The following is a 26,604-nucleotide window of genomic DNA, read 5'->3' as shown; positions in this document are numbered from 1 at the left end:
ATTATTATTACATTGTAATATATAATAAAATAATTATACAACTCACCATAATGTAGAATCAGTGGGAGCCCTGAGCTTGTTTTCCTGCAACTAGATGGTCCCATCTGGGGGTGATGGGAGACAGTGACACCCAACGTGTGTTGCTTATGTCCCGTCTACTCTGTAAGATGCAGCTTAATTGTCACTTGCCACTCACTGATAGGGTTTTTTTTTAATATAAATTTATTTATTTATTTTATTTATTTTTGGCTGCTCGGGGTCTTCACTGCTGCGCGTGGGCTTTCTCTAGTTGTGGCGAGCGGGGGCTACTCTTCGTGGCAGTGCATGGGCTTCTCATTGCGGTGGCTTCTTTTGTTGTGGAGCACGGGCTCTGGGGGAGCAGGGCTTCAGTAGCTGCAGCACGTGGGCTCCAGAGTGCAGGCTCAGTAGTTGTGGCGCGCGGGCTTAGTGGCTCCACGGCTTGTAGGATCTTCCTGGACCAGGGCTTGAACCCGTGTCCCCTGCATTGGCAGGCGGATTCTTAACCACTGCACCACCAGGGAAGTCCCACTGTTAGGGTTTTGATATCAGTCTGCAAGCAACTGATTTATTATGGTCTCTGTGCCGTCAAACCTCTCTGCTAATGATGATCTGTATTCGCAGCTGCTCCCAGCGCTAGCGTCACCACCTCAGCTCCACCGCAGATCACCAGGCATTAGATCCTCATAAGGAGCGCGCAACCTAGATCCCTCGCATGCGCAGTTCACAGTAGGGTTCGCGCTCCTATGAGAATCTAAAGCTGTCACTGATCTGACAGGAGGCGGAGCTCAGGCAGTCATGCACGCGATGGGGAGCAGCTGAAAATACAGATGAAGCTTCAATTGCTCGCCCGCCACTCACTTCCTGCTGCGCAGCCTGGTTCCTAACAGGCCATGGACCGGTACAGGGGTTTGGGGACCCCTGCTATAGCTAACAACATACGTATCGGTGAAACAAGGAATGCTTTCCCCCTAACATCAGGAATAAAGCAATGATGTTTGGTCTCACCATTCTTATTCAGTATAATACTAAAAGTTCTAACTAGTGAAATAAGGCAAGAAATGGAAATAAAAAGCATATTCTTTCATGTCAGAAAGGAAGAAATAAAACAGTTCCCATTTATATATGACATCATTGTCTATTTAGAAAATCCCAAGGAATCTACAAAACAAACAAACATCCTAGAACTAAGAAATGAGTTTAGCAAGGTCACAGGATATAAGATCAACATACAAAAATTCATTGAATTTCTATGTATTAGCAATGAACACTTGGACAGGAAAAATTTTTTAAACTCAATATCATGTACAATTTCTCAAAAAAGTAAGTACTTGGGTATACATCTAACAATAGATAGTATTTGTATGCTTAAAACTACAAAATGCTGATCCTCAACAGAATACTAGAGGCTGAGTTGAGCAGCATATTAAAAGGATTATACACTATGGCCAAGTGAGATTTATTCCTGGAATACAAGGATGGTTCAACAAACAAAAAAATTATCTATGTGATATATCACATTAACAGAATGAAGAAAAAAAAACATGATCGTCTCAATTGATGCATTAGAAGCATTTGACGAAATTCAGCATCCTTTCATGATAAAAACACTCAGGAAACTATGTCAATATTATAAAGCCATATATGAAAAAACTCACAACATTATACTCAATGGTGAAAAACGGAAAGCTTTTCCTTTGTCAGGAACAAGACAAAGATGTCTGCTTTCACCACTTCTATTCAACACAATACTGGAAGTCCTAGCCAGAGTAATTCGGCAAGAAAAGAAATAAAAGGCATCCAAATTGGAAAGGAAGAAGTAAAACTATCTCTATTCACAGATGATATGATCTTATATGTAGAAAACCCTAAAGATTACAAAAACATCACACATACACACAGTGTTAGAACGAATAATTCAGCAAAGTTGCAGGATACAAAAATCAACATGCAGATATCAGTTGCATTTCTATACATGAACAGTAAACAATCCAAAAAGGAAATGAAGAAAGCAATTCAATTTATAATAGCATCAAAAAGAATTAAATACTTAGGAATTAACAAAGGAGGTGAAAAACTTTCAGCAAAAATGTTGCTGAAAGAAATTAAGGAAGATATAAATGGAAAGAAATTCTGTGTTCATGGATTGAAAGACTTAATATTTTTAAGATGTCAGTATTACCTAAAGCTATCTACAGATTCAGTGCAATCTATCAAAATTGCATGACTTGTTTTGCAGAAATAGAAAAACTCATTCTAAAATTCATATGGCATCACAAGACAATTTTGAAAAAGAAGAAAAAAGTCAGAGGTCTCACACTTCCTGATTTGAAAATTTACAAGTCTACAGCAATCAAAATAGGGTGGTACTGGCCTAAAGACAGACATATAGACTAATGTAGAAATAAACCCTTGCATATTTGGTCAAATGATTTTTGACAAGAGTACCAAGATCATTCAATGGGGAAACAATAGTCTTTTCAACAAATGGTATGGGGGAAACTAGATATCCACATGCAAAAGAATGAAATTGGACTGTTAATCTAACATGATATACAGAAATTAACTCAAAATAGACCAAAGACTTAAATGTCAGAGCTAAAACTATAAAACTCTCAGAAGAAAACAGGAGAAAAGCCTCATCATATTGGATTTACAATATTTCTTGGATATGACATCAAAGGCATAAACAACAAAAAACTATACATGTTGAAATTCATTAAAATTTAAAACTTTTGTGCATCAAATGACACTCTCAACACAGTAAAAAAGCAACAAAATATTTACAAATCACATACAGATAAAAGACTAATATCCAGAATCTCTATATAGAGAACTCAAAATTTAACAACAAAAATCCGAAGAACCAGGTTAAAAATGGGCAAAGTGCTTGAATAAACATTTCTCCAAAGATCTACAGATGGGCAATAAGCATATGAAAAGATGTTCAACATCACTAATCATTAGGGAAATACAAATCAATACCACAATGAGATCGTACTTCACACCCATTAGGATAGCTGCTATCAAAACAGCAACGACAAAAACCAAAATAACAAGTGTTGGCAAGGACATGGGGAAATTGGAACCCTTGTGCACTGTTGGTGGGAATGCAAAATGGAGCAGCCGCTATGGTAAATAGTATGGCAATTCCTCAAAATATTAACCATAGAATTACCATATGATCCAGCAATTTCACTTCTGAGCATATATCCAAAGAATTGAAAACAGTGACTTGAATGGGTGATAGTACACCCATGTTCATAGCAGCACTAATCACAACAGCCAAAACGTGGAAGCAACCCAAGTGTCCATTGATGGGTGAATGAATAAACAAAAAATATGGTATATACATGCAATAGAATATTATTCAGCCTTAAAAAGGGAAGGAAATTCTGACCCAGGCTACTACATTTAGGAACCTTGAATACATCACGCTAAGTGAAATAAACTAGTCACAAAAAGACATATACTGTATGGATCCATTTATATGAGGTACCTAGAGTAGTCATATTCAGAGAGACAAGTAGAATGGTCCCTTTCCAGGGACCAAGGAAAAGGGAGAATGAGAAGTTATTATTTAATGGATTCAGAATTTCAGTTTTGCAAGATGAAAAAAGTTCTGGATGTGAATGGTGGTGATGGTTGCACAGCCAATGACAGACGAGGAACTGGGAGTGGGAAGAAGTGGGATCAATTCTGGGTTAAAACAAATCAGAGAGAAGAACCTGGCTGAATGCTTTTCCACAAGTTGCCCAAACTGTCTACATAAAGTACAGTTGGCCTTCCATACCCACAGATTCCACATCCACAGATTCAATCAATCACAGATCAAAAATATTCAGAAAGAAAATCCAGAAAGTTGCAAAAAGCAAAACTGGAATTTGTGGCATGCTGGCAATGATTTACATAGCATTTCCCTTATATTTACAACTATTTATTGCTGCATAGCATTTACATTATATTAGGTATTATAAGTAATCTAGACATGATTTAAAGTATATGGGAGGATGTGCATAGGTTTTATGCAAGTACTACTCAATTTTATATAAGGGACTTGAGCATCTGTGGATTTTGGTATCCTCCGGGGGTCCTGGAACCAACCCCCCTGCAGATACCAAGGGAGGGCTGTAGGAGTATGGTTCTGAGCCAGTCTAAGTAGTGGATTGTGTAAGAAATCTCAGACGGAATAGCTTCCTCTCTGCCTGCAAAGCTGTACTTTCTGAATTTTCCCATTCCCACTGGCCATGTAACCGACAGTGCACTGCAACGCTGCAAAGTAGTAGCGAGTTGGTTTGCCTGAGTGTGGCAATCACAGGAAAGCTTGGATTCTGCAGCCAGCTGTGTGACCCCCAAGTATCCGTCTACCCTTAGGGTTGAGAAGCAGCAGAGCTCCAGCCTCCCCTCTGCCCAAGCACACGAAGCATGCTGGCAAAATGATATCTCAGGGTTACCCTTCTGGCATCTGCAAAAGCAAAGATAGAGGTATGGCTAGGGGTCTCCAACGAGGCATAAAATAGAATGTGCTTTGGGTCTGGCTGGCTCTCTCACCCCTAACCCTAGCAGATGCTCTGCCTTTGATCCACTGTGACACCAGCACATGGCCCACCATCACTTTACTAAAGTGGTTCCTCTGCTGAAAGTGGTGATGGACAGAGAGCCATCCCAGGCTCTTCAGTGTCCAGAGACTCCGAAAGAAAAGATCACCTTTATCCTTAACCCTCCTCTGCTAGAGCACTCTGGGCTCTACCAGAATGATCCAGTTGCCACTGCTTGTCACCTTTCTCAAGAAGAGAGGCTTTTAAGACACAAGAAATATCGAGCAGGTTGGATTAAAAAAAAAAATTAAATTAACATCTTCAGGCAGTTTAGAAGAAAAAGAGACTTTGATCTGAACAGCTTCCTTGGGTGATCAAAGCTGTGCTTTCTGAACTGATTACCCCCTCCTCAACCTTTTTCCAGTGTAATATAAATAAGGCTCCCTCACCTGTGGAAGCTGATGAGCTCACACCTGGAGCTGATGGCATGGAGGAGACTGGGCAGGTGAACTATACGGATTCAAGATGGGCATTGTTCCAGTCTGGTCCAATTTGTAATCACTTTTCTATTGCAAGGAACGCCCTTAGAAATTGCAAAACGAATATTTTTTGCTAAGGCTGGCAGAAATTCCTTAACTAAGAGACAGTACCACTGCCCATCAATTTTGCAAGGCAGTAATGCAGATCCCAAGTGGCTAAAGTCTGAGGCAGAAGGCAGAGCACTTCATCACAGTGAGAGAACTAGGTTGTTGCTGGGGGAAACTGTTCTGAAATCACGCTGGTATTACCATGAAGTAATAAGCTTTGTTCATCTTCTCTGACACTAGAGGTCCAACTCAGTCCTTTTGCTTCATCTCCTTGCTTATTATGCGGTTCAGGCCATGGATACAGGCTGCCTGCCTGGCATAAATTGCAGGCAACCTCCCCTCTTTCTGTTGTTGGTCCCAGTGGGCTTATGCTCCTGGGAACCAAGGGTCTCAGTTCTACAAATGCACACACCAAGCCCTGATACTGGGCTAGGCGCTGCAGAAATTCCAAGATGCATGAGCCACAGTTCCTGCCTTCCTGATCACATTGTGTTCAGGGAGAAAGTCACATGGGCAAATAATTACACCAACAGGCAGAATGTGTAATAAGGAAAAACACACTGCTGTGAGAACCCAGGAAGGGAAGGGGTGACTTTCAAAGGGAAGAGATCAGGGAGGGGTCCTTGGACAAAATTTCAGTACAGGGAATCATTAGAGAATATAGCCATTTCAGCTTGGAGTTTGCCATAACAAAGAAAAAGAGGTCTGGACATAAAAGATGATATATTTAAATTATTATACAGCAAAATGACTTTGTTTAGGGCTGTGTAGTTCTATGAATTTCAACACATGTGTAGAATTGTGTAAGTACCACCACAGACTGGATACAGAACAGTTTAACCATCCTAAAATAATCCTTTATGGTATGGCTTTATAATTATTCTTTATGGTATGACTTTATAATTATCCTCTTCCCCTTCTGATAAACTCTGGCAACCAATGATGTGTTGTCTATCACTATAGTTGTGTCATTTTGAGGATATTATGTCATTGGAATCATACAATATGTAACCTTTTGATATTGACTTCCTTCACTCAGTATTTGAGGTTCTGTTAAGTCATTGCATGCATCCACAGTTATACCTTTTCATTGCTGAGTAGTATTCCATTGTATGGATGTACCACAATTTGTTTAATCACTCACCCAGTGAAAGGCATTTGAGTTGTTCTCAGTTTTTGAAGATTATGAGTAGAGATGCTATATATATATACATATACAAGTTATCATGTAAACAAGTTTTCTTACTCTAGAGCGAATTTCTCAATCTTGGCAATATTGACATTTTGGGTCAGTACTTCCTTGCTGTGGGAGTGCTGTCCTGTACTTCGTAGGGTGTTTAGCGATATCCCCAGCCTCTAGTTACTAGATGTCAGTAGAACTTCTCCAGTTATGACACCAAAAAGTCTTCAGTCATTGCCAAATGTCTCTTGGGGGGCAAAGGTCATCCATAGCTGAGAACCACTGCTCTAGGGTAAATGCTTAGGAGTGGATTTACTGGGTCATATAGTAAATGTACATTTAGCTTTGTAAGAAACACTACATTCCCGATGTATGAGAGATCCAGTTGCTCAGCACCCTCACCAACACTTGGTATTGTCTGTATTTTTTTTTTTGGCCATTCCAATAGGGATGTAGGAATATAGCATCTGGTTTTAATTTGCGTTTCCTAATGATGTTGAAAATCTTTTGATGTGCCTTTTTGCCATCTGTATATCCTCTTTAGTGAAGTCTGTTCAAATCTTTTGCCCATTTTAAAATCAGGTAATTTTTCCTACTGTTGAGTTTTGAGAGTTCTTTATAAATTCTGGGTACAAGTTCTTTCTTGGATGTGTGATTTGCAAATATTTTTCCCAGTTTGTGGCATGTCTTTTCATTCTCTTAAAGTCCTTTGCAAAGCAAATTTTTTTTTTAATTTTGATGAAGTCCAATTTATCAACTTTCCTATATTATAGATTGTGCTTTTGGTGTCATATCTAAGAATATATGCTTAACCCCGGGTCATGAAGATTTTCTCCCATATCTTTTTCTAGAAGTTTTAGAGTTCTGTGTTTTACCTTTAGATCTATGATTCATTTTGAACCAATCTGTGTATAAGGTGTGAGGTTTAGGTCAATGTTTATTTATCTTTTGACTGTTGCTATCCAATTGTTTCTGCATCATTTGTTGAAAAGACTGTCCTTCTTCCATCGAATTCCTTTTGCATCTTTATCAAACTCATTCACACATATTTGCATGGGTCTGTTTCTGGGTTCTCTATTTTGTTCCATTGATCTATGTGTCTATCCCTTGACAAAGCCATGCTATCTTGAATACTGTAACTTTATAGTAAGTCTTAAAATCAAATAGAGTAATTCCTCCAGCTTTTTTCTTCTTTTGCAAATTGTTTTAGCCATTCTAGTTTCTTTGCTTTTTCATATAGATTTTAGAATTAGCTTGTCTCTATCAACAGCAAAAAATCTGCTGAGATATTTATTGGAAATATGTAAAATCTATGGATCAATTTGGGGAGAATTGACAAATATACTATGTTGACCTTGCCAATCCACTTTATTAGTTCTTCCTTGATTTCTTTCATCAGCATTTTTAGTTTTTAGCATAAAGATAATATACATGTTTTTGTAAATGTATACCTAAATATTTCATTTTGGGGGGAGCTACTGTAAAGGGTAGATTGTTTTAAATATTGGTTTCTAATGGTACATTGTTAATATCTAGAAATACAATTGACATGTTGTATGTCGACCTTGTATCCTATGATTTTGCTAAGCTCACTATTAATTCTAGAGGTTTTGAGTTTTTTGGCAGATTTCTTGTGTTTTTTTTATGTAAACAATCATGTTGTCTGTGAATAAGGACAATCTTATTTTTTACTTTCTCTTATATGTTGAATTAGTTTCCTATGGCTGCTATAACAAATTACAACAAACTTGGTGGATTGTAACAACAGAAATTTATTCTCTCATAGTTCTGGAGGCTGGAAGTCTGAAATCAGTATCATTGGGCCAAAATCAAGGTGTCAGCAGGATTGCACTGTCCTTAGAGGCTGTAGAGGAGAATTCATTCCTTGCTTCTTCCAGCTTCTGGTGGCTACTGGCATTCCTCAACCTGTGGCCACCTCACTCTAATATTTGGCTCTGTGGTCACATTGCTTCCTCCTCTTCTGTCTATGGACCCTCTCTCTGTCTGCATTTTATAAAGATACATGTGATTGTATTTAGGGCCCACCCAGTTAATCCAGAATTGTCTCTTCATTTTGTGAATCTTAACTTGATCACACACACAGAGATTCTTTTTCCTTAGGATGTTTGCAGGTTCCAGGAATTAGGACCTGATACCATTTGGTGGCCATTATTCATTCTATAGCACATACCTTCTTTTGGGTTGTTTGAGCATTCTTCAGGATTTCATTTTGAATTATCTATATTTCTTTGTATAGTTTTTTTCTTTTTTGTTGATGCTTTAGGGATTACAATATATGTACTGAACTTTTACAGTCTGCTTAAAATAAATATTTTACCTCTTCAAGTGGAATGAAGAAACCTTACCATCATAGAGTTCCTTTTGCCCTCTCCCCTCTGTATATCATAGGCATTTTATAAGTAATCTCCGTACATAGGAAACCACATCAGACAATATTATAAGTTTTGTTTTCAGTCATTACACACATTTTAAAAGAATTCAAGAGAAGACAAGTCTATCATATTTACCCAGATAGTTACCATTTCTATTGCTCTTCCTCCATTCCTGATGTTCTAAGTTTCCTTTTAGTATAATTTTTCTTCTGACTGAAAAACTCTTAACAATTCTTTTCGAGCAGTCTCCTGGCAACAATTCCTCCCAGTTTTTCTTCATCTGACAATATCTTTATTTCATCTTCACTCCTGAAGGATATTTTTACTCAATACAGAATCCTGGGTTGATACTTTTTAAGTGCTTAAAAAATGTTATTCCACTTCTTTCTAGCCTCCATGGTTTCTGATAAGAAAGTCAGTCATTCAAATCATTGTTCTCCTAGAGGTAATGCATCATTTTTTCTCTGGCTGCTTTCAAGATTTTTTCTTTGTTTTAGTTTCAAGGTGTTTGATTATGATGTGCCTGGACATGGATTTCTTGGTGTTTATTGTGTTTGGGGTTCACCAAGCTTCTGAAACCTGCGTATTTGTGGGGTTTTTCCCCAAATTTAAGTCATCAAGTACTTTTTCAGCCCTGCCTTCTTCCTTTTCTCCTTCCGGGACTCTAGTGACATGAAGGTTAGATCTTTTGTCATAGTCCCACAGGTCCCTGAGGCTCTGTTCTTTTTTTCGGTCTATTTTCTCTCTATTGTTCAAATAATTTCTGTTATTCTGTCTTCCAGCTCACTGACTCTCCTCTGTTTCCCCTATTCTGATGTTAAGCCCATTTTTATTTTGATCATTGTAATTTTTACTTCTAAAATTTCCATTTGTTTCTCCTTTATATCTTCTATTTCTGTGCTGAAACTTATTACTTTACCATTTGTTTCAAGAGGGTTTGTGATCACTTGTTGAAAAATTTTTATAATAGCTGTTCCAAGGCTTTTGCTAGATAATTCCAACAGCTGTGTCATTTTTCTGTTGGTGTCTGTTGATTATCTTTTCCTATGCAAGTTACATTTCCCTTGTCCTTCACATGCTGAACTTTAAAAAATTATTTCCTGGACATTTTGGTTTTTGCACCTCACACCTTGCAGGATCTTAGTTCCCCGACCAGGGATGGAACCCGGACCCTCGGCAGTGAAAGTGCCGAGTCCTAACCCCTGGACCACCAGGGAATCCCCCATTTCCTAGACATTTTGAATATTATGTTTTGAGATCCTGGGTCTTGTTTAAATCCCATGGAGAACGTTATTATTTTTGTTTTAGCAATGAATGTATCTGGTTGTTTGGGCTGCAAGTTGCAACTCACCTTCTGTTCACTGTGGTTTCAATGTCAGTTTAGTCTTCAAAGCCTTTGCTGTACTATTCTGTTCCGTCCCACGTATGCACCACACAGTGGCCAGTCTGGCACCTGCATTTTCATCTATTTGCTAGTTCAGTTCTCAAAGTGTTTTGTGTACTGATGTGTGTTAGATCCGTGTATGTACACCTGGGGTTGAGCCCAGAAGTTCATAAACAACTTTATGGGCTTACTTTCCCAAGCCCCCTGTCTCCATGACCTCCTCGGTACTCTCTGGTTCCTCAGGGCTCCCTTTTCCATCCTCCTTCCGGAATCTGGGGTTTATTTATCTTGGTCTGATGCACGCCTGTCTCCAGGGACAAACAGCTTGAGGACTAGGAAAAAAAACGAAACTCATCACCTGTTTGGTGGTACTTTGAATTTTAGTCTTCTTCCCAAATCTGCCTACTATCAATATTTATTTTTCAGTTCCTCAAATAGCTTCTCCATTTACTCTGTCCAGGAGTTATGGCTACATTCAGGATTATTGTGAAGACTAAATGAGGTGAATGTAAAATACCTTGCAGTGCCTGGCACATAGTAGGTGCTTAAAAAATATTGGTTATTATGATTCTATGGGCAGAGATTTCATAGGGGCACATGGGCTTGAGAGTAAGAAAAACAGTAAAATATTACTCTGACCATACAATAGATACCAAAAAAAGGTGTAATTTGGGACACGTTTAAAGAAACCAAGATAAGTGTAGAGAGGACTCTCTGATGGCCATAAGTCTAAGGAAGCTATATAAATGAGAAGCATGGTGATGGGGGGGAAGACGCTTGTCCAGGGATAAATACAAAAGGGTAACCTTTAATAAATGTCAGGATGGTCAAATCCCACCATAATGTGAGGCTTGACAAATAATCTGATGAAGATTTAGAAGGCTATTTTTAGCTACACTCAGAGTTTGAAGAGACAGACACCTGGTCTGGGGAAGAAAGCTTTGATGTTAATAAATGCAAACAGAAAGCAGACATACTTGTCTCCTAGAATGTCCCCATCTTCTCTCTGAATTGGGAAGGACACAGTTGTGAGACATTTGAAACCAAGGAGGACAAAAGAGATGTCAGGAAACTGTAAATGAGCAAGTGTCCATGTTGAAAAAAAGAAAAAAAAGAAAAAATAGATTGGGGAAACTATAGAATTTATAAATCCAAGTTAAAATGCTAGGAAAGGCTATTCAAGATAGTTTATGAGTGATTAGAAAAAGATGGTCACTAGGACCATGTCTGTGTTCACTGTGGCTAAGCCTTGCTAAACTAACCTTATTTCCTTTCTTAATCAGGTTGCTAGAAGACAAAATCTGGGGAAGTTGATGTATCTTGATTTTGCACAGCACTTTCCAGACTCTTAGGTTATCCTTATGTACAAGCTAGAGAAATATGAGTTAGATGAGAATCTATTAAATAGATTCTCAAATACTTGATTGAAAAGATATAGACCTATCAGTTGAGTTCTATGATATAAAGACAAAGATGGGACTGACAAATCTGTAAATGACATAAACACATGAGGTGATTGAATCAATATTCATAGAGATTTTGGGGACTTGAGGTAAGTCATATCAGCAAGATGATACTTTAAGAGAATAAATTTAAAATCATCCCTTTAGGGATGCGTATGTGTATGTATGGGTTGGTTGAAAACGGTTCATAGGAGAAAAGGCATAGTAGGAGTGTTAGATGAGCAAACATTTGATGTAAACCAAATTGCATGATATTCTTTCACTCATTTCTTCAAAAAACATGTGACTGTCATAAAAGCAAATTCCATCTTACTTTGCTTGTAAAAGTATAGAGTCCCAAACCAGGACATCGATGGTGCTACTGACACTACAGTGATGAGAAAACATCTGGACACTGTGTTCAGTCCCGTGAGACACCTTGAAGGAGAGAATTAAGCATTTAGAAGAGGCCACCAGGTCCAAAGTGGCACAAGAGCTGGAAGCTGCGTTGTGAGAAAATGGCAGTCTGTGAAGGCTGATCCTCTGAAGAAAGAACGCCTAAGCAGAGATGTGAAACTTATCTTTAAATTTTTAAGGGTTGTTATCTGGATACTTTCATACAATCCTGCTTTGCTCCTCAGGCAGCAAAAGTTACAGGATTAAGAGCTATGAGGTATACAGGAAATTGGGTGTCAGCCAATCTCTTACAGTGTATCAGCTTTTTTCCCAGACCCTAGGCATACAGAGATGAGCAGGACAAGATCCCTTTCCGACAGAGTTAACAATCCATAAATTCATATTCCACGTAGACAAGTGGTTCAGTATGCAGTGGTTCTTCCAACAGTGGATGGGAGAACTGGATGCCTCTTCATGCACTGAGCTCCCATCTCTGAAACATGAAAGGAAACACATTCAGGTTCCGTTTGAGGACCTGAGGCTGGGCTGATGGTATCTGGACCTCCAGGTGGTATTCTGGTCGCCACCAAGAACCAGGACGCCTGTTTCCCAGGACAAGAGAAGAGGGTAGCCAAAGGAGAGTCCGAACTGTGTTCAAGGAGAAAAGAAAAAGTTCAAAGCCAGAAAAGTGGCCCTGAGCATCAGATACACAAGAACCACAGACTGTCAACAGGAGGACAAGTCAGGAGTCGACAGAAGGGCAGAGCAGACATAGCCAGGCAGCGCAGTGTGACACCGGTTAAAGGCAGCCCTCTGGGATGAAACGTGGGAATGGTGTCAGCAGTCGGGGCTGTGTGGGACCAAGTGAACTTGAACTTGAGATAGGACTGGACTAAGGCTGGATGACCACCTGTCGGGGGTGTTAGAGATGGGATTTGTGCCAGACATCCTCCCTTTGCTTTTCCAGCTCTACTCTCCACCCTTCTCCACCCTGCTCTGGGCCCAGGAAATTGATCTACGTAACTTGCATCAGAGGAATCCTTGCCCTCTGGATCCAGTTAGGTTCTGAGAACAGGAAGCCCCAGCTAGAGACTGGAGATGGGGAGGAGAATGAGGTTGGGATATCCCTGCCCCCTGCCTGCCTTCTTGTGGGATCACCTTGGGGTTTCTGTGTTCCTTGGCTGAAGGCTCCTCTAAGGGGACCCTGTCAACATAGCTGTCTCTTCCAGGATCGACATAGCTCTCTTCCCTCCAAACCTAGAGATGATAACAATTGAACTTTGCCTCACAATAGTATGGAAAGGGGGGAACAGGTGGGAGTAGAGATAAAACAAGATTGGCTATGAGTTGATAGCTATTAAAGCTGGATGACACAGACATGGAGGTACCTTATACTATTCCCTCTATGTTTGTATAATTTTGGAATTATTAAATATGAAATGCTAAAGAATAGTTAACTTAAAAGTTACTTGTTGATACAGGAAAACTCATCTATTATTGCTGGATGCCACTGATGTCATGACGGAGGTCTGCGTGTAGGTTTCAGAAACGTGATAGGAAAAACGTATTGAAACAAAATGCAAGTGAGGAATGCTATTTTTATGAAAGTCTAATCAAACCATGCTCAATGGAAAATATCAAGATGATACTATTCAGAATGTGCATTTAGAATAGTCTTTCACGAATCGAGAAAGAAAGCAAAGAGAAATATTACATTTATTTTTAAAAATATATTATGAGTGGACTTTGATTCTAAGTAACCTGGGGTGGGGAAGAATTAGATGAGATTGTAGATGAAGCAAGACTGGCTGTGAGTTAATATTTGTTGAACTGGGGGGATGGAGACATGGAAGTTGGTTATGCTATTTTTTCTAATTTTACATATGCTTTAAATTTCTCCATAGAGTGGTTTCAAAATATAAAACACCTGTAACTAACACATCATTGTTAATCAACTGTACTCCAATATAAAATAAAAATGAAAAAAAACAAAATATGACCATTTACATTAAGTATGTATTAACTTCTATGATTTTATGAAATGTAATATTACGCTATTTCTCATTCGCCTCCTTAGATTCTGCATTTTCTAACATATTTTTCCATTTCTCTCCTCTTCTCCCACCCCTTAGTTTTGTCTGCTATATGGAACCAAACTGGTGTTCCAGGAGCGAGCCTGGTATCTAGAACATAAATATTTGACTCCCCTGGCCAGCATGAAGATTAGGCGTCAGGTAAGAATCCCTGGGGTGCAGAAGAAACCCTTCGTGCCTCAGCTGTCGGCTCTTTGCTTTCTTAGAAAACAGTCCTGCCAATCGTTTATCGGTTTCCACTCACGAATTTTTGTGCCTCTGAGACTTCACATACATGTTTTCATTGCCTACCGTGATCGTATTACACTTCAGAGTTTAAGTGACAGGGAAGTGATTCACCGTGTATGAACTTCTCACGTGTAAAGGAGAGGAAGAAATCAAAAGTGCTGGCAAAAAAAAAAAGAGGTACGAAGTGTTTTTCATTTTCTTACTTCTTACGAAAGCCTATTAACTCATACTTTATATTTAGAAAAAAGACCTGGTGGTATTTTTGTCAGTGGTTGCAATGGGAATTCAGTGTGACAGCCACAGAGCGCCTGAAAATGAAGATAGAGCCAGTGAATCATCACCACGATGCTGCTTTAGAAAAAGACTATCAAACAGCATCATCATCTATACAACACATTTTCTGGGTTCCCTCTCTCTTCCAGGCCCCCTGTTAGATGCTGAAACACAGACAGGTATATCCTCAGTCTCTGCATTCAGGGGAGCTCATTATATCTGGGGACACGAAACTGCCTTCAAATAACACAAATAACAACACGAGGGAGTGGACCTTTTCAATGAACTTGGCCACAAGAATAAGTTCAGAGGACAGAAGTCAATTAGGAATTAATGGCGTTCTTTGCTAGACCTGGAAGAGGGGAAAATTCAAAGTGGAGGTGGTGGTTCAACTGAGGAGGGGGAAATGCAATTGAGCCTTCAGATGGGGTTGGTGAAGTGAGCAAAATCATAGAAATGGGAGTACTTAGGACAGACATGTTAAGAAACAGTGAAAAGACCAGTTTGGTTGAAGTCTTAAGTGATAGACAAACCTGGAGAAGCCTGCCGGAGCAAGAGTATAATGGGCTCGGAAGAAACTTGAAGAATCTTCTTCCTTTTTAGGAGGCAGCGATTATGACAAAAAGCATGTCTAAAAATACTTCAGGGCTTCCCTGGTGGCGCAGTGGTTGAGAGTCTTCCTGCCAATGCAGGGGACACGGGTTCGAGCCCTGGTCTGGGAGGATCCCACATGCCGCGGAGCGACTAGGCCCGTGAGCCACAACTACTGAGCCTGCGCGTCTGGAGCCTGTGCTCCGCATCAAGAGAGGCCGCGACAGTGAGAGGCCCGCGCACCGCGAAGAAGAGTGGCCCCCCGCTCTCCGCAACTAGAGAAAGCCCTCGCACAGAAACCAAGACCCAACATACCCAAAAATAAATAAATTAATTTAAAAAAAACAACAAACAAAAACTTCGGTTATCTATTGCTATGTAACAAAAAACCCCAAAACTTAGTGGCTTAAAACAACAACCATTTCTCATTTCCCATGATTCTGCCGTCTAGACAGGGCTCCACTAGATGGTTTTTCTGCTCCACATGGTGTCCCCTGGGGCTCAGTGCTCAAGATGTCCTGGATGTGTGCTAGTCATCGTCCTTGGAAAATGATTTGTAAGATTAATATGAAGGGCAAATTGAAGGTATCTTCTTCCCCTTGCAAGGCATCTGAAGGGACTCTTAGCTTGAGACCCACCCTCCACCAAATTCAGCGTTTGAGGTTTTCTGGAAGACTCAGAGAGTTCAAATAAGGGCAGCAATTTCTTTTAAAATGCAAGCCCATCTCCCAAGCCCTTCCTGGCTGTGATAACTAAGTGCTTTCTTTTGTCTGGAGCTTCAGTACTGACAGAGCTGGTCCGCATTCATGATCCTGTGTAATCCCCACAAGCATTCATGATCCTGTGTAATCCCCACAAGCACGCTTTAGTGTGAAGAGCTGCTAATCTACTTTAGGGACGGGGAGTCTGAGGCTGACTTGCAGCTGATGTAGTGAGAGGGAAAGGTACTTCTGGACTCAGCTTCCCTGCTGTTCCAGTGACCCCAGACCTGAACTGTAGGGTGGGGTGGCTCCACCTTTGCGCCCTCATTGTGAGACCTTGGCTCAAAGGCAGTCTAGTGGTGGTGCCTCTGGGGCTCCATCATAACAAGGCCCCCAAGTAAAAGGTCTCTGTGCCCTTTCCATTAAGAACTTTTGCAGGGGTGTGTATAGAACAATTGTGTGCTTTGTTCTTGGAAAATTTAGTGTCCAGGAATTATCCTGTTTCAGTCTTCATTGACCTAGACATTTGTTTTGCTTTAGATAATTATCAGCATTAAGGAGGAACTATCAGCTGAGGCTCATTTTAAGGAGGAAAATCTTTCAAAATAACCTAAGTTACTAATTGCGTATCTCCACCAAAACCAACTTCACGTTGCTTAAAACAAGACAAAACCAAGCGAAAACTTCAGCTTTTTAAAATGATGTATTTTAATGGAAATGAATATTTGGCCCTGAGTCCTCTACCTTATTTTATACCAGCCCTTAAAGTCAACTAAGGTTCTTTTTTAAAATTTTTATTTATTTTATTTATTTTTTATTTTTGGCTGCATTGGGTCTTCATTGCTACATGCAGGCTTTCTCTAGTTGCAGTGAGCGGGGGCTACCCTTCGTTGCGGCACACAGGCTTCTCATTGCGGTGGCTTCTCTTGTTGTGGAGCACGGGCTCTAGGTGCGCAGGCTTCAGTAGTTGTGGCACGAGGGCTCAGTAGTTGTGGCTCATGGGCTTAGTTGCTCCGCGGCATGTGGGATCTTCCCGGACCGGGGCCCCAACCCGTGTCCCCCGCCTTGGCAGGCGGATTCTTAACCACTGTGCCACCAGGGAAGCCCCAAAGTCAACTAAGTTTTAGGGCTGGCTCATTTTTCTCATTGGAGTGCTTGCTCCCTGAACTCCCTGGCACAGCTGTCCGGCTCTGTCAGTGCCCACCGGTATTGGAACGGTGACTCTTGGTGACATACAGAGAAGCAAGTACATGTAGATGTGCGGTCAGCTCACACTAGGAAATCCACAGGGGAGGAAGCTCTTCAGTCTGTGTGGATCAAGAGAACCACGGACCAGCTGTGGGTTGCAGATCAAAAAAGACCCTATTCAGCGTGGTGAAAATAATACTTAGCAAAATGTTGAATCAGGTTCTGTTTCCTGCCCTGAGCCCAAATCATGGAACCATGTGAGAATGCGGGTTTTAAAGGACCTGCAGGGAAGTGAGGGAGGGCTGTGTAACCCAGCACAGCAGCACGGAGGGCCACTCCTCTCCACCTCCCAGAGGGCATGGGAAGCTGCCTGTAAGAGTAACCGTGTTAAAAACCAGACACTCATTCAGGAAGGGAGAAAATAAATACTGATCATGACCATGGCCAAGCAGTCACGCCACCTGCACAATATTTGATCACATTATACCCACAGCTGTTACTCCTTCACCCAGATGTTGCCTTGATGTCCGGATTGAGTCGTGACCGGCCAGTTCCTTCCTGGGAGCACTGTTTCTGTTGGAGCAGCAGATGACTGGCACCTTTTCCCATCTGAGTCCTTCTCCCATGCCTCTAGACTGGCCGTTTGCATTTTGGTGTGTTAGGGTGAAGCTCAGATTCACCAGCACCAGCCCAAGTCCTGTTTTGTACCCTCACCAGCAAGTGGACACAGGGGTGGGCCCAGCCCCTAATATTCTTAATCTGCCCCAGCGAAAGGAATCCTTTTCCTCCCTGAGTGAGAACTGCCGGGAGACCCAGCTGCAGCAGGGAGGCCAGGGGTAGCCTGTTGATGGCAAGTGATCTTGGCTCTTCTGCTGTATTTGCTCAAGTCTAAAACAACCACTAAGGTTTGGGTTTCAGCCTCAGTTTAGTCAATCAAATAGTTGATTCATTAAGGAGGAAAAACATTCAAGCCCGATGTTGATGGGTCATTCAAGTATTGATAGTCCTGTGTCAATGTAGCCACTAACACATTGATTTATCCTTAGGAAATGGGCTTATAGTAAGAATGTGCAGAAGTGTGGCAGACACCAGACCCCAAAGCCAGGACGCTACGGGGCTCCTTTGAATTTAGAGGATGGATGACACTTATTTACTATTTTGAATTAAGTGTACAGTATAAATGCAGTCATTGCCCTGTGGCATAGAGACTTGGGTTGGAAGAAACAGAATAGGAAGAAAACCTGGGGGAGAGTTCCAAGATGGAAGGATGGTGTTGGGATATTAGCCCTTTTTCTCCTCAAATTTTAACTTCAAGAACACGTACCCCATGCTCATACCCACGAGGCTTAGAAATGGTGCACGCGCCTTCCACTTCCTACAAATGCTGTGTTGGCTGTCTTCCGTGCTGCCGCTCAGATTTTAAATGGCCGCTCAGATTTCTTATCCTTCTATTTCCCTTTCCCCAAACACCTGGATCAAGGTAGCTTAACAGATGTTCAGATACTGGAATCAAATGCAACACAAACTGAGGTTTTAGGCAGAAGATGTTGCAAACATCCATTGGGTTGGGAAAGGGAAGTGGGGCTTCTCCGTCCCTTGGCCTCACCTACTACCTAAAGACTCTTTCTTTGTAAGGAATTTGAGAAAATATCGCTGGTTCCCCAACCCCCATCCTTCCCACCCAGTAAGGTCCATCTGACTTGGCTACAAGCAACTGATGAGCTTTTGAGAATGCTTGGCTGTGTCCTCCAGGCTGGTGTGGTGGGTAACCACAAGCACCCATTCCATCAGGGTGGAGAGGGACAGCTCCTAACGATGGATCCTTGGCCTAGAAGCCAGGGGGGTGTCATTAAAATGTGACATCACAATGAAGTGGTGTTACGTGGAATGCAATTGAGTCAAATTTTAAAATCCTCTTTGTTTTGAAAGCACCCCCAGAACTGGTTTTAACTTCCTTTCACTATTGTAGGACCCCTGGTTCACTTCCAGGAGATGGCAGGAAACAAAATACGAGTGTATCCTGGTCCACCTTCTTTTCCAAGAGCCAGAAACCCTCAAACCAGAGAGACAAGAAAAATATCAGTCCCAACAGAGTACCACTAAGAAAAGGGAAAAACTCTCTTTTCCCTCCCCCCTCCCCTTTACCTGTGGCCCAAGCCTGCTCTTCAGTGGCATAAAATACATTGTTGAACCTATAAATGCAGGCCATTCAACTGAGGTTAAGAAAATACAAGTGAGATGTGTTTCTTCACTTTGGCCGGTAAAATGGACCCTGAGGTCACCACCCCTGCAATCCTGGTTCTGCGTGGCAGCCATCTGGTCGACCCTTGTGCTTTGCCTCACAGTACAGCTTTGTGTATCTGGGAGAGCCAGGCTCATCCCGTTTCATTCATTCAAGGATAACTTGTTATAACCACAGGATAGAGCAACTTGTTTTGTTGAGCTCCAGCCTCTGAGTTCTTCTGGCAACTGTATTGTCCTGGGCCCCTTGGGGAGATACTTGAAGTGCTGGGTAATTGGGGTCCTACCCCTCACTATTGGATGCACAGTGAGAATTTCCTGTCAGTGGAATTTGTTCCTAAGAGTAGTTGTGTTACACACAAAAAAAAGACCTTCGAGGAGGTGGAATTCAGCTGAGTCAAACAGACAGAGCAGACCTCAGTCACAGTTAGGACGAGGGGGGGTTTATTATTATTCCATAATAATAAAAATTAAATGAATTACTGAACTTGAAACAGAAATGATGCCTAGTACATCCACTTTGGTAGAAATTACTAATCTAGCTAGAAATAAATACTTTTAATAAAATAAAATGTATTCGTAATTTTTCTTTTTCTCATGGTAAATTGCCCTTCTCCTTTGATTTTGGAGACTAGATACCGCTCTGTCCTGTCCCACTTCTTCCTTCCTCTGGGGGACTCAGAGAACTTGGTACTTGGTAAACCATACAAAGACAGCTAGTAGGGGTGGCCCCATTTTAAGGGACAGAGAAGGGACAGGACTCACTTGTGAGCACCCATTGGTCTATAGAAAACCCAAATTCTTCTGTCTCCTCCTTCCTTGGACAGCTGGTCATTCACATCACAAATTTTGGCCTTGAACCACCAGGCATTAATTCAGTTCACCAAATTGGCTACTGCTGAGACAAGGTAAGAAAAAATAGCCAGCTCAAGTGTGTGACTTTTGGCAAGGTGTCTTATACAGGTGTTCCATTTCTTAATCTGGGTGATGGCTACGTGTATGTGTTCATTTTGTGATAATCCAGCAAGCTGATATATACTTACTCTTTGTATCTCTGCATCATGCTCCGTCTAAAAAGAATACAAAGAAAAAAGAGAAAAGAACTCTCTATTGTGTGTTTTTTTTTTAAAGATTTCATTTTGCCTTTATTCTTTTTTTTATTTTTATTTATTTATTTATTTATTCATTCATTTATGGCTGTGTTGGGTCTTCGTTTCTGTGCGAGGGCTTTCTCTAGTTGCGGCAAGTGGGGGCCACTCTTCATCGCGGTGCGCGGGCCTCTCACTATCGCGGCCTCTCTTGTTGCGGAGCACAGGCTCCAGACGCGCAGGCTCAGCAGTTGTGGCTCACGGGCCTAGTCGCTCCGCGGCATGTGGGATCTTCCCAGACCAGGGCTCGAACCCGTGTCCCCTGCATTGGCAGGCAGACTCTCAACCACTGCGCCACCAGGGAAGCCCATCTATTGTGTTTATTAAATCCCTTTGTTAAAACCTAACCTGAGAGACATCTGACTACAATTATGGGGGGTTTATTTTTTAATTGAACTTTTTATTTTGAGAGAATAATAAATTCACATGCAGCTGTAAGAAATAATACAGAGAGATTTCATGTCCCTTTACCTAGTCTTCCCCAGTGAAATTACTGGCAGAACTATAATACAATATCACACCCAGGATTTTGACATTGATACAGCACAGATACAGAGTGTTTTCTTCACCACAAGGGTTCCTCATGTGCTTTTTTTTTTCCCCTTTTTATTTATTTATTTATTTTTTAATTTTCCTTTTTGACTGTGTTGGGTATTTGTTACTGTGTGCGGGCTTTCTCTAGTTGCAGCTAGCGGGGGCTACTCTTCGCTGTGGTGCGCGGGCTTCTCATTGAGGTGGCTTCTCTTGTTGCAGAGCAGGGCTCTAGGCATGTGGGCTCAGTAGTTGTGGCTCATGGGCTCTAGAGCGCAGGTTCGGTAGTTGTGGTGCATGGGCTTAGTTGCTCCACGGCATGTGGGATCCTCCCGGACCAGGGCTTGAACCCGTGTCCCCTGCACTGGCAGGCAGATTCTTAACCACCGTGCCACCAGGGAAGTCCCAAGATTTTCTTTTTCTTTTTTTTTTTTTTGGCCTATAGATGTCCAATTTCCTTAATAGCAGTTTCTTGAAAGGTTATCTTTTCTCCATTGAATTGCTTTAACACCTTTGTCTAAAATCAGTTGGGCATATTTGTGTCATTCTATTTCTGCATTCTCCATTTTGATACATGGATCTATGTACCTATTTCTCTGCCAATACCACATGGTCAGTCTTGATTACGTTAGTTACATAAACTTGAAATGTGGTAGGTTGATTCCTCCCACTTTATTCTTTTTCAAAATTGTTTTAGCTATTCTAATTCTTTTCCTTTCCATGTAAATATTAGAATAATCTTGTCTATATCTACAAAAAAATCTTTCTGGGATTTTGATAGGAATTATTAAACCTGTATATTGCTTTTTGGAGGAATGAGATCAATACTACACTGAATCTTCTAATCTATGAATATGGTATGCCTCTCCATTTATATAGATCTCTTCTGATTTCTTTCATCAGCATATTGTAGTTTTCAGCATACAAGACCTGTACACGTTTTGTTAGACTTACACCTAATTATTTCCTTTTTTTGAGTGATTGTAAATGGTATTGCATATTTGATTTCAAGTGTCCACATGTCCATTGCTAGTATATGGAAATACAATTGATTCTTCATATGTTGATTTTATATTCTACAACCTTGCTGAACTTACATATTAATTCTAGGAGTTCTTGTAGATTCCTAGAATATTCTGTACAGACAAACATGTCATCTGAAAATAATGACATGGTTTCATTGGATATAGGATTCTGGGTTGAGAGTTCTTTTTTTCAGCACCTGAAAGCATTTCTGGCCTTCATAGTTCCTAATGAGAATCTGCTGTCATTAAAATCATTTTTCCCTTATGAATAAATCATCATTTTTCTCTCTCTGTTTTCAAGGATGTTTTTCTTTAGTTTTCAGAAGTTTAATGATGATGTGCCGTGATGTGTATTTCTTTGAATATACCCTGGTTGAGTTTCAGTCAACGTTTTGAATTTGTTGGTTTTTGTCTTTTGCCAAAATGGGGAGTTCCCAGTCATTTCATTATGTACTTTTCAGCCCTGCCCTCTTTCTTTTCTCTTCTTTTCTCACAAGAACTCTGATGACATTTAAGTTAGATCTTTTGTTATAACCACACAGGACCCTGAGCCTCTGTTCTTTTTTTTTTTCAGTCTATTTTCTCTCCATTGTTCAGATTCAGTAATTTCTATCATTCTATCTTCCAGTTCGCTAATGTTTTCCTCTGTCTCCTCCATTCTGGTGTTGAGACTATCCACTGAATTTTTATATTGGTCATTGCATTTCCTTTCCATTTTTAAATTGAAGTATAGTTGATTTACAATATTATATTAGTTTCAGGTGTATGACATAGTGATTCAATATCTTTATAGATTATACTCCATTTAAAGTTATTATAAAAAATGGCTATATTTCCCTGTGCTGTACACTATATCCTGATGCTTATTTTTTATACATAGTAGTTTGTGTCTCTTAATCACATACCACTAACTCTCCCCTACCTCCTTCCCACTCCCCATTGGTAAACACTAGTTCTTCTCCATATCTGTGAGTCTGTTTTTGTTTTGTTATATACATTCATTCTATTTTTTAGATTCCACACATAAGTGATAATATAGAGTATTTGTCTTTCTCTGTCTTGCATTTATTTCACTGAGCATAATACTTTCTAGGTCTATCCAGGTTGTTGCAAATGACAGATTTTCGTTCTTTTTATGGCTGAGTAGTATTCCATTATGTATATATACCATCTCTTCTTTATCCATTCATCTGTTGATGGACACTTAGGCTGCTTCCATATCTTGGCTATTGTAAATAATGCTGCTATGAACATTGAGGTGCATGAGTCTTTTCAAATTAGTGTTTTCATTTTCTTCAGATATATACCCAGCAGTGGGATTGCTGGATCATATGGTAGTTCTATTTTTAGTTTTTTGAGGAACCTCTGTACTGTTTTCCATAGTGGCTGCACCAATTCACAACTCCACCAACAGCATACTAGGTTTCCCTTTTCTTCACATCCTCGTCAACGTTTGTTATTCGTAGACGTTTTGATGATAGCCATTTTAACAGGTGTGAGGTGCTATCTCGTTATGGTTTTGATTTGCATTTCTCTGATGACTAGTGATGGTGCGCATATTTTCATGTGCCCGTTGACCGTCTGTATATCTTCTTTGGAAAAATGTCTGTTCAGGTCTTCTGTCCATTTTTTAATTAGTTTCTTTGTTTTTTTGATATTGAGTTGTGTGAGCTGTTCATATATGTTGAATATTAACCCCTTGTCCATCATAGTATTTGCAAATATTTTCTCCCGTTCAGTAGGTTGCCTTTTCATTTTGTTGATGGTTTCTTTTACTGTGCAAAACTCTTAAGTTTAATTAGGTCCCATTTGCTTATTTTTGCTTCTATTTCTTTTGCCTTAGGAGACAGATCCAAAAAAATATTGCTACAATTTATGTCAAAGAGTATTCTGCCTCTATTCTCTTCTAGAAGTTTTGTGGTTTCAGGTCTTACATTTAGGTCTTTAATTCATTTGAGTTTATTTTTGTATGTGGTGTGAGGATATGCTCTAATCTCATTCTTTTACATGTAGCTGTCCAGTTTTCTCGGCACCACTTATTGAAGAGACTGTCTTTTCTCCATTGTATATTCTTACCTTCTTTGTCATAGATTAATTGACCATAAGTGTATGGGTTTATTTCTGGGCTCTCTCTTCCGTTCATTGATCTGTCTGCTTTGTGCCAGTACCATGCTTTTTTGATTACTGTAGCTTCATAGTACAGTCTGAAGTCAGGGAGCATGATACCTCCAGCTCTGTGTTTTGTTTTTTTTTTCCTCAAGATTGCTTTGGCAATTTGGGGTCTTTTGTGGTCTGATATAAATTTTAGGATTATTTATTCTAGTTTAGTGAAAAATGTCATGATTATTTTGATAAGGGTTGAATTAAATCCAGATTGCTTTGGGTAGTATGGAAATTTTACAATATTAATTCTTCTAATCCAAGAACTCAGATATCTTTCCATTTCTTTTTATCATTTTCAAATTCCATCATCAATGTTCTATAGTTTTCAGAGTATACATATTTTACCTTCTTGGTTAAGTTTATTCTCAGGTATTTTATTCTTTTTGGTGTGATTGTAAATGAGATTGTTTCTTTAATTTCTCTTTCTGTTAGTTCATTATCAGTGTATAGAAAATCAACAGATTTCTGTATATTCATCTTGTATCCTGCAACTTTGCTGAGTTCATTTATTAGTTCTAATAGTTTTTTAGTGGAGACTTTGAGGTTTTCTATGTGTAGTATCATGTCGTCTTCAAATAGAGTTTTACTTCTTCCCTTCCAGTTTGGATGCCTTTATTTCTCTTTTTGTCTGATTGCTGTGACTAGTATTTCTAATACTATGTTAAATAGAAGTGGCAGGAGTGGACATCCTTGTCTTGTTCCTGATTTTAGAGGAAAAGCTGAAAGCTTTTCACTGTTGAGTATGATGTTAGCTGTGCGTTTGTCAGAAACGGCCTTTATTATGTTGAGATATATTCCCTCTATACCAACTTTGATGAGAGTTTTTATCATGAATGGATGTTGAATTTTGTCAAATGCTTTTTCTGCATCTATTGAAGATTTTTTTCCTTCCTTTTGTTAATGTGGTGTTTCACATTAATTGATATGTGGGTATTGCACCATCCTTGTAACCCTGAAATAAATCCCACTTGATCATAGTGTAGTATCCTTTTTACATATTGTTGAATTTGATTCGCTAATACTTTGTCGAGGATTTTTGCATCTATATTCATGATAGATATTGAACTGTAATTTTTTGTGTAATGTCTATCTGGTTTTGATGTCAGTGTAATGGTGGCCTCATAGAATGAATTTGGGTGTGTTCCATCCTTTTCAATTTTTTGTAATGGTTTGAGGATAGGTATTAGCTCTTCTTTATATGTTTGTTAGAATTCCCCTGTGAAGCCATGTGGTCCTGGACTTTTGTTTGCTGGGAGTTTTTTTTTTTTTAATAAATTTATTTATTATTTATTTATTTATGTTTGGCTGCCTTGGGTCTTCGTTCCTGCATGCGGGCTTTCTCTAGTTGCGGTGAGCAGGGGCTACTCCTCGTTACAGTGCATGGGCCTCTCATTGCGGTGGCCTCTCTTGTTGCAGAGCATGGGCTCTAGGCACACAGGCTTCAGTAGTTGTGGCACATGGGCTCAGTAGTTGTGGCTCACGAGCTCCAGAGGGCAGGCCCACGGGCTTAGCTGCTCCATGGCATGTGCGATCTTCCCAGACCAGGGACTGAACACGAGTCCCCTGCATTGGCAGGCGGATTATTTAACCACTGCGCCACCCGGAAAGCCACCCCCCCCCCTTTTTTTTAAATTACAAATTCAACTTCCATACTAGTGATTGGTCTGTTCAGATTGTCTATTTCTTCCTGATTCAGTCTTGCAAGCTTGTATTTTTCTAGAAATTTGTCCATTTCTTCTAGGTTGTCCCATTTGTTAGCATATAACTGTTTGTAGCATTCTTTTATGATTTTTTGTATGTCTGTGGTATCAGTTTTTATCTTCTTTCATGTCTTACTTTGTTTATTTGGGTTCTCTCTTCTTCTTGATGAGTTTGGCTAAAGGTTTATCAATATTGTTTATCTTTTCAAAGAACCAGTTCTTGGTTTCATTGATCTTTTCTATTGTTTTTTGTCTCTATTTTATTTATTTTCTCTCCAATCTTTATATCTTTATTATTTCCCTCCTTCTGCTGCCTTTGGGCTTTGTTTGTTCTTCTTTTTCTACTTCTTTGCTGAGATTTTCTATTTTTTTCATTTGTTTAAAGCATGGTCATAATTACTTATTGAGGCATCTTTATGGTGGCTGCTTTAAAAATCTTTGTCCAGTAATTCTAACATTTCTGTAATTTCAGTGTTGGCATTTATTGCTTGTCTTTTTCGTTCAGTTTGACTTCTAATTGAGGTCTGGACATTTTGGGTATTATGTAATGAGACTTTGGATCTTGTTTACATCTTCTGTTTTAGCTGGATTCCTCTGACAGTGCTCCAGTGGCGGAAAAGGCACACCACCTCATTACTGCTTTATAGGGATAGAAGTCCATATTCTCCATTTCAGCCTCTGCTGATATCCAAGGTGGGGGGAGGGGGCTCTGTCCCTGTTACTGCTGGGTGGGGGCAGAAGTTTCAGTTATCAGCTTGGTGGGGCGGGGTAGGAGAGCCTCATT

The 26,604-nt window shown here is 40.1% G+C and overlaps 1 protein-coding gene across 1 annotated transcript in view; it reads left to right on the top strand.

Annotated features, from left to right (window-relative positions):
• The window catches only part of ACOXL (acyl-CoA oxidase like), a 369,695-nt gene that overhangs the window by 321,798 nt on the left and 21,293 nt on the right, over window positions 1–26,604 (top strand). Inside the window, 1 exon segment of the mRNA XM_068564616.1 lies at window positions 14,071–14,172. Coding sequence (XP_068420717.1) covers window positions 14,071–14,172 — 102 coding nt within the window.

Source organism: Eschrichtius robustus, chromosome 15 (genome assembly GCF_028021215.1).
Source record: "Eschrichtius robustus isolate mEscRob2 chromosome 15, mEscRob2.pri, whole genome shotgun sequence".
NCBI classification, from domain to species: domain Eukaryota; kingdom Metazoa; phylum Chordata; class Mammalia; order Artiodactyla; family Eschrichtiidae; genus Eschrichtius; species Eschrichtius robustus.
The sequence above is the reverse complement of the archived record's forward strand: the minus strand, read 5'-3'. Positions and strand labels throughout refer to the sequence as shown.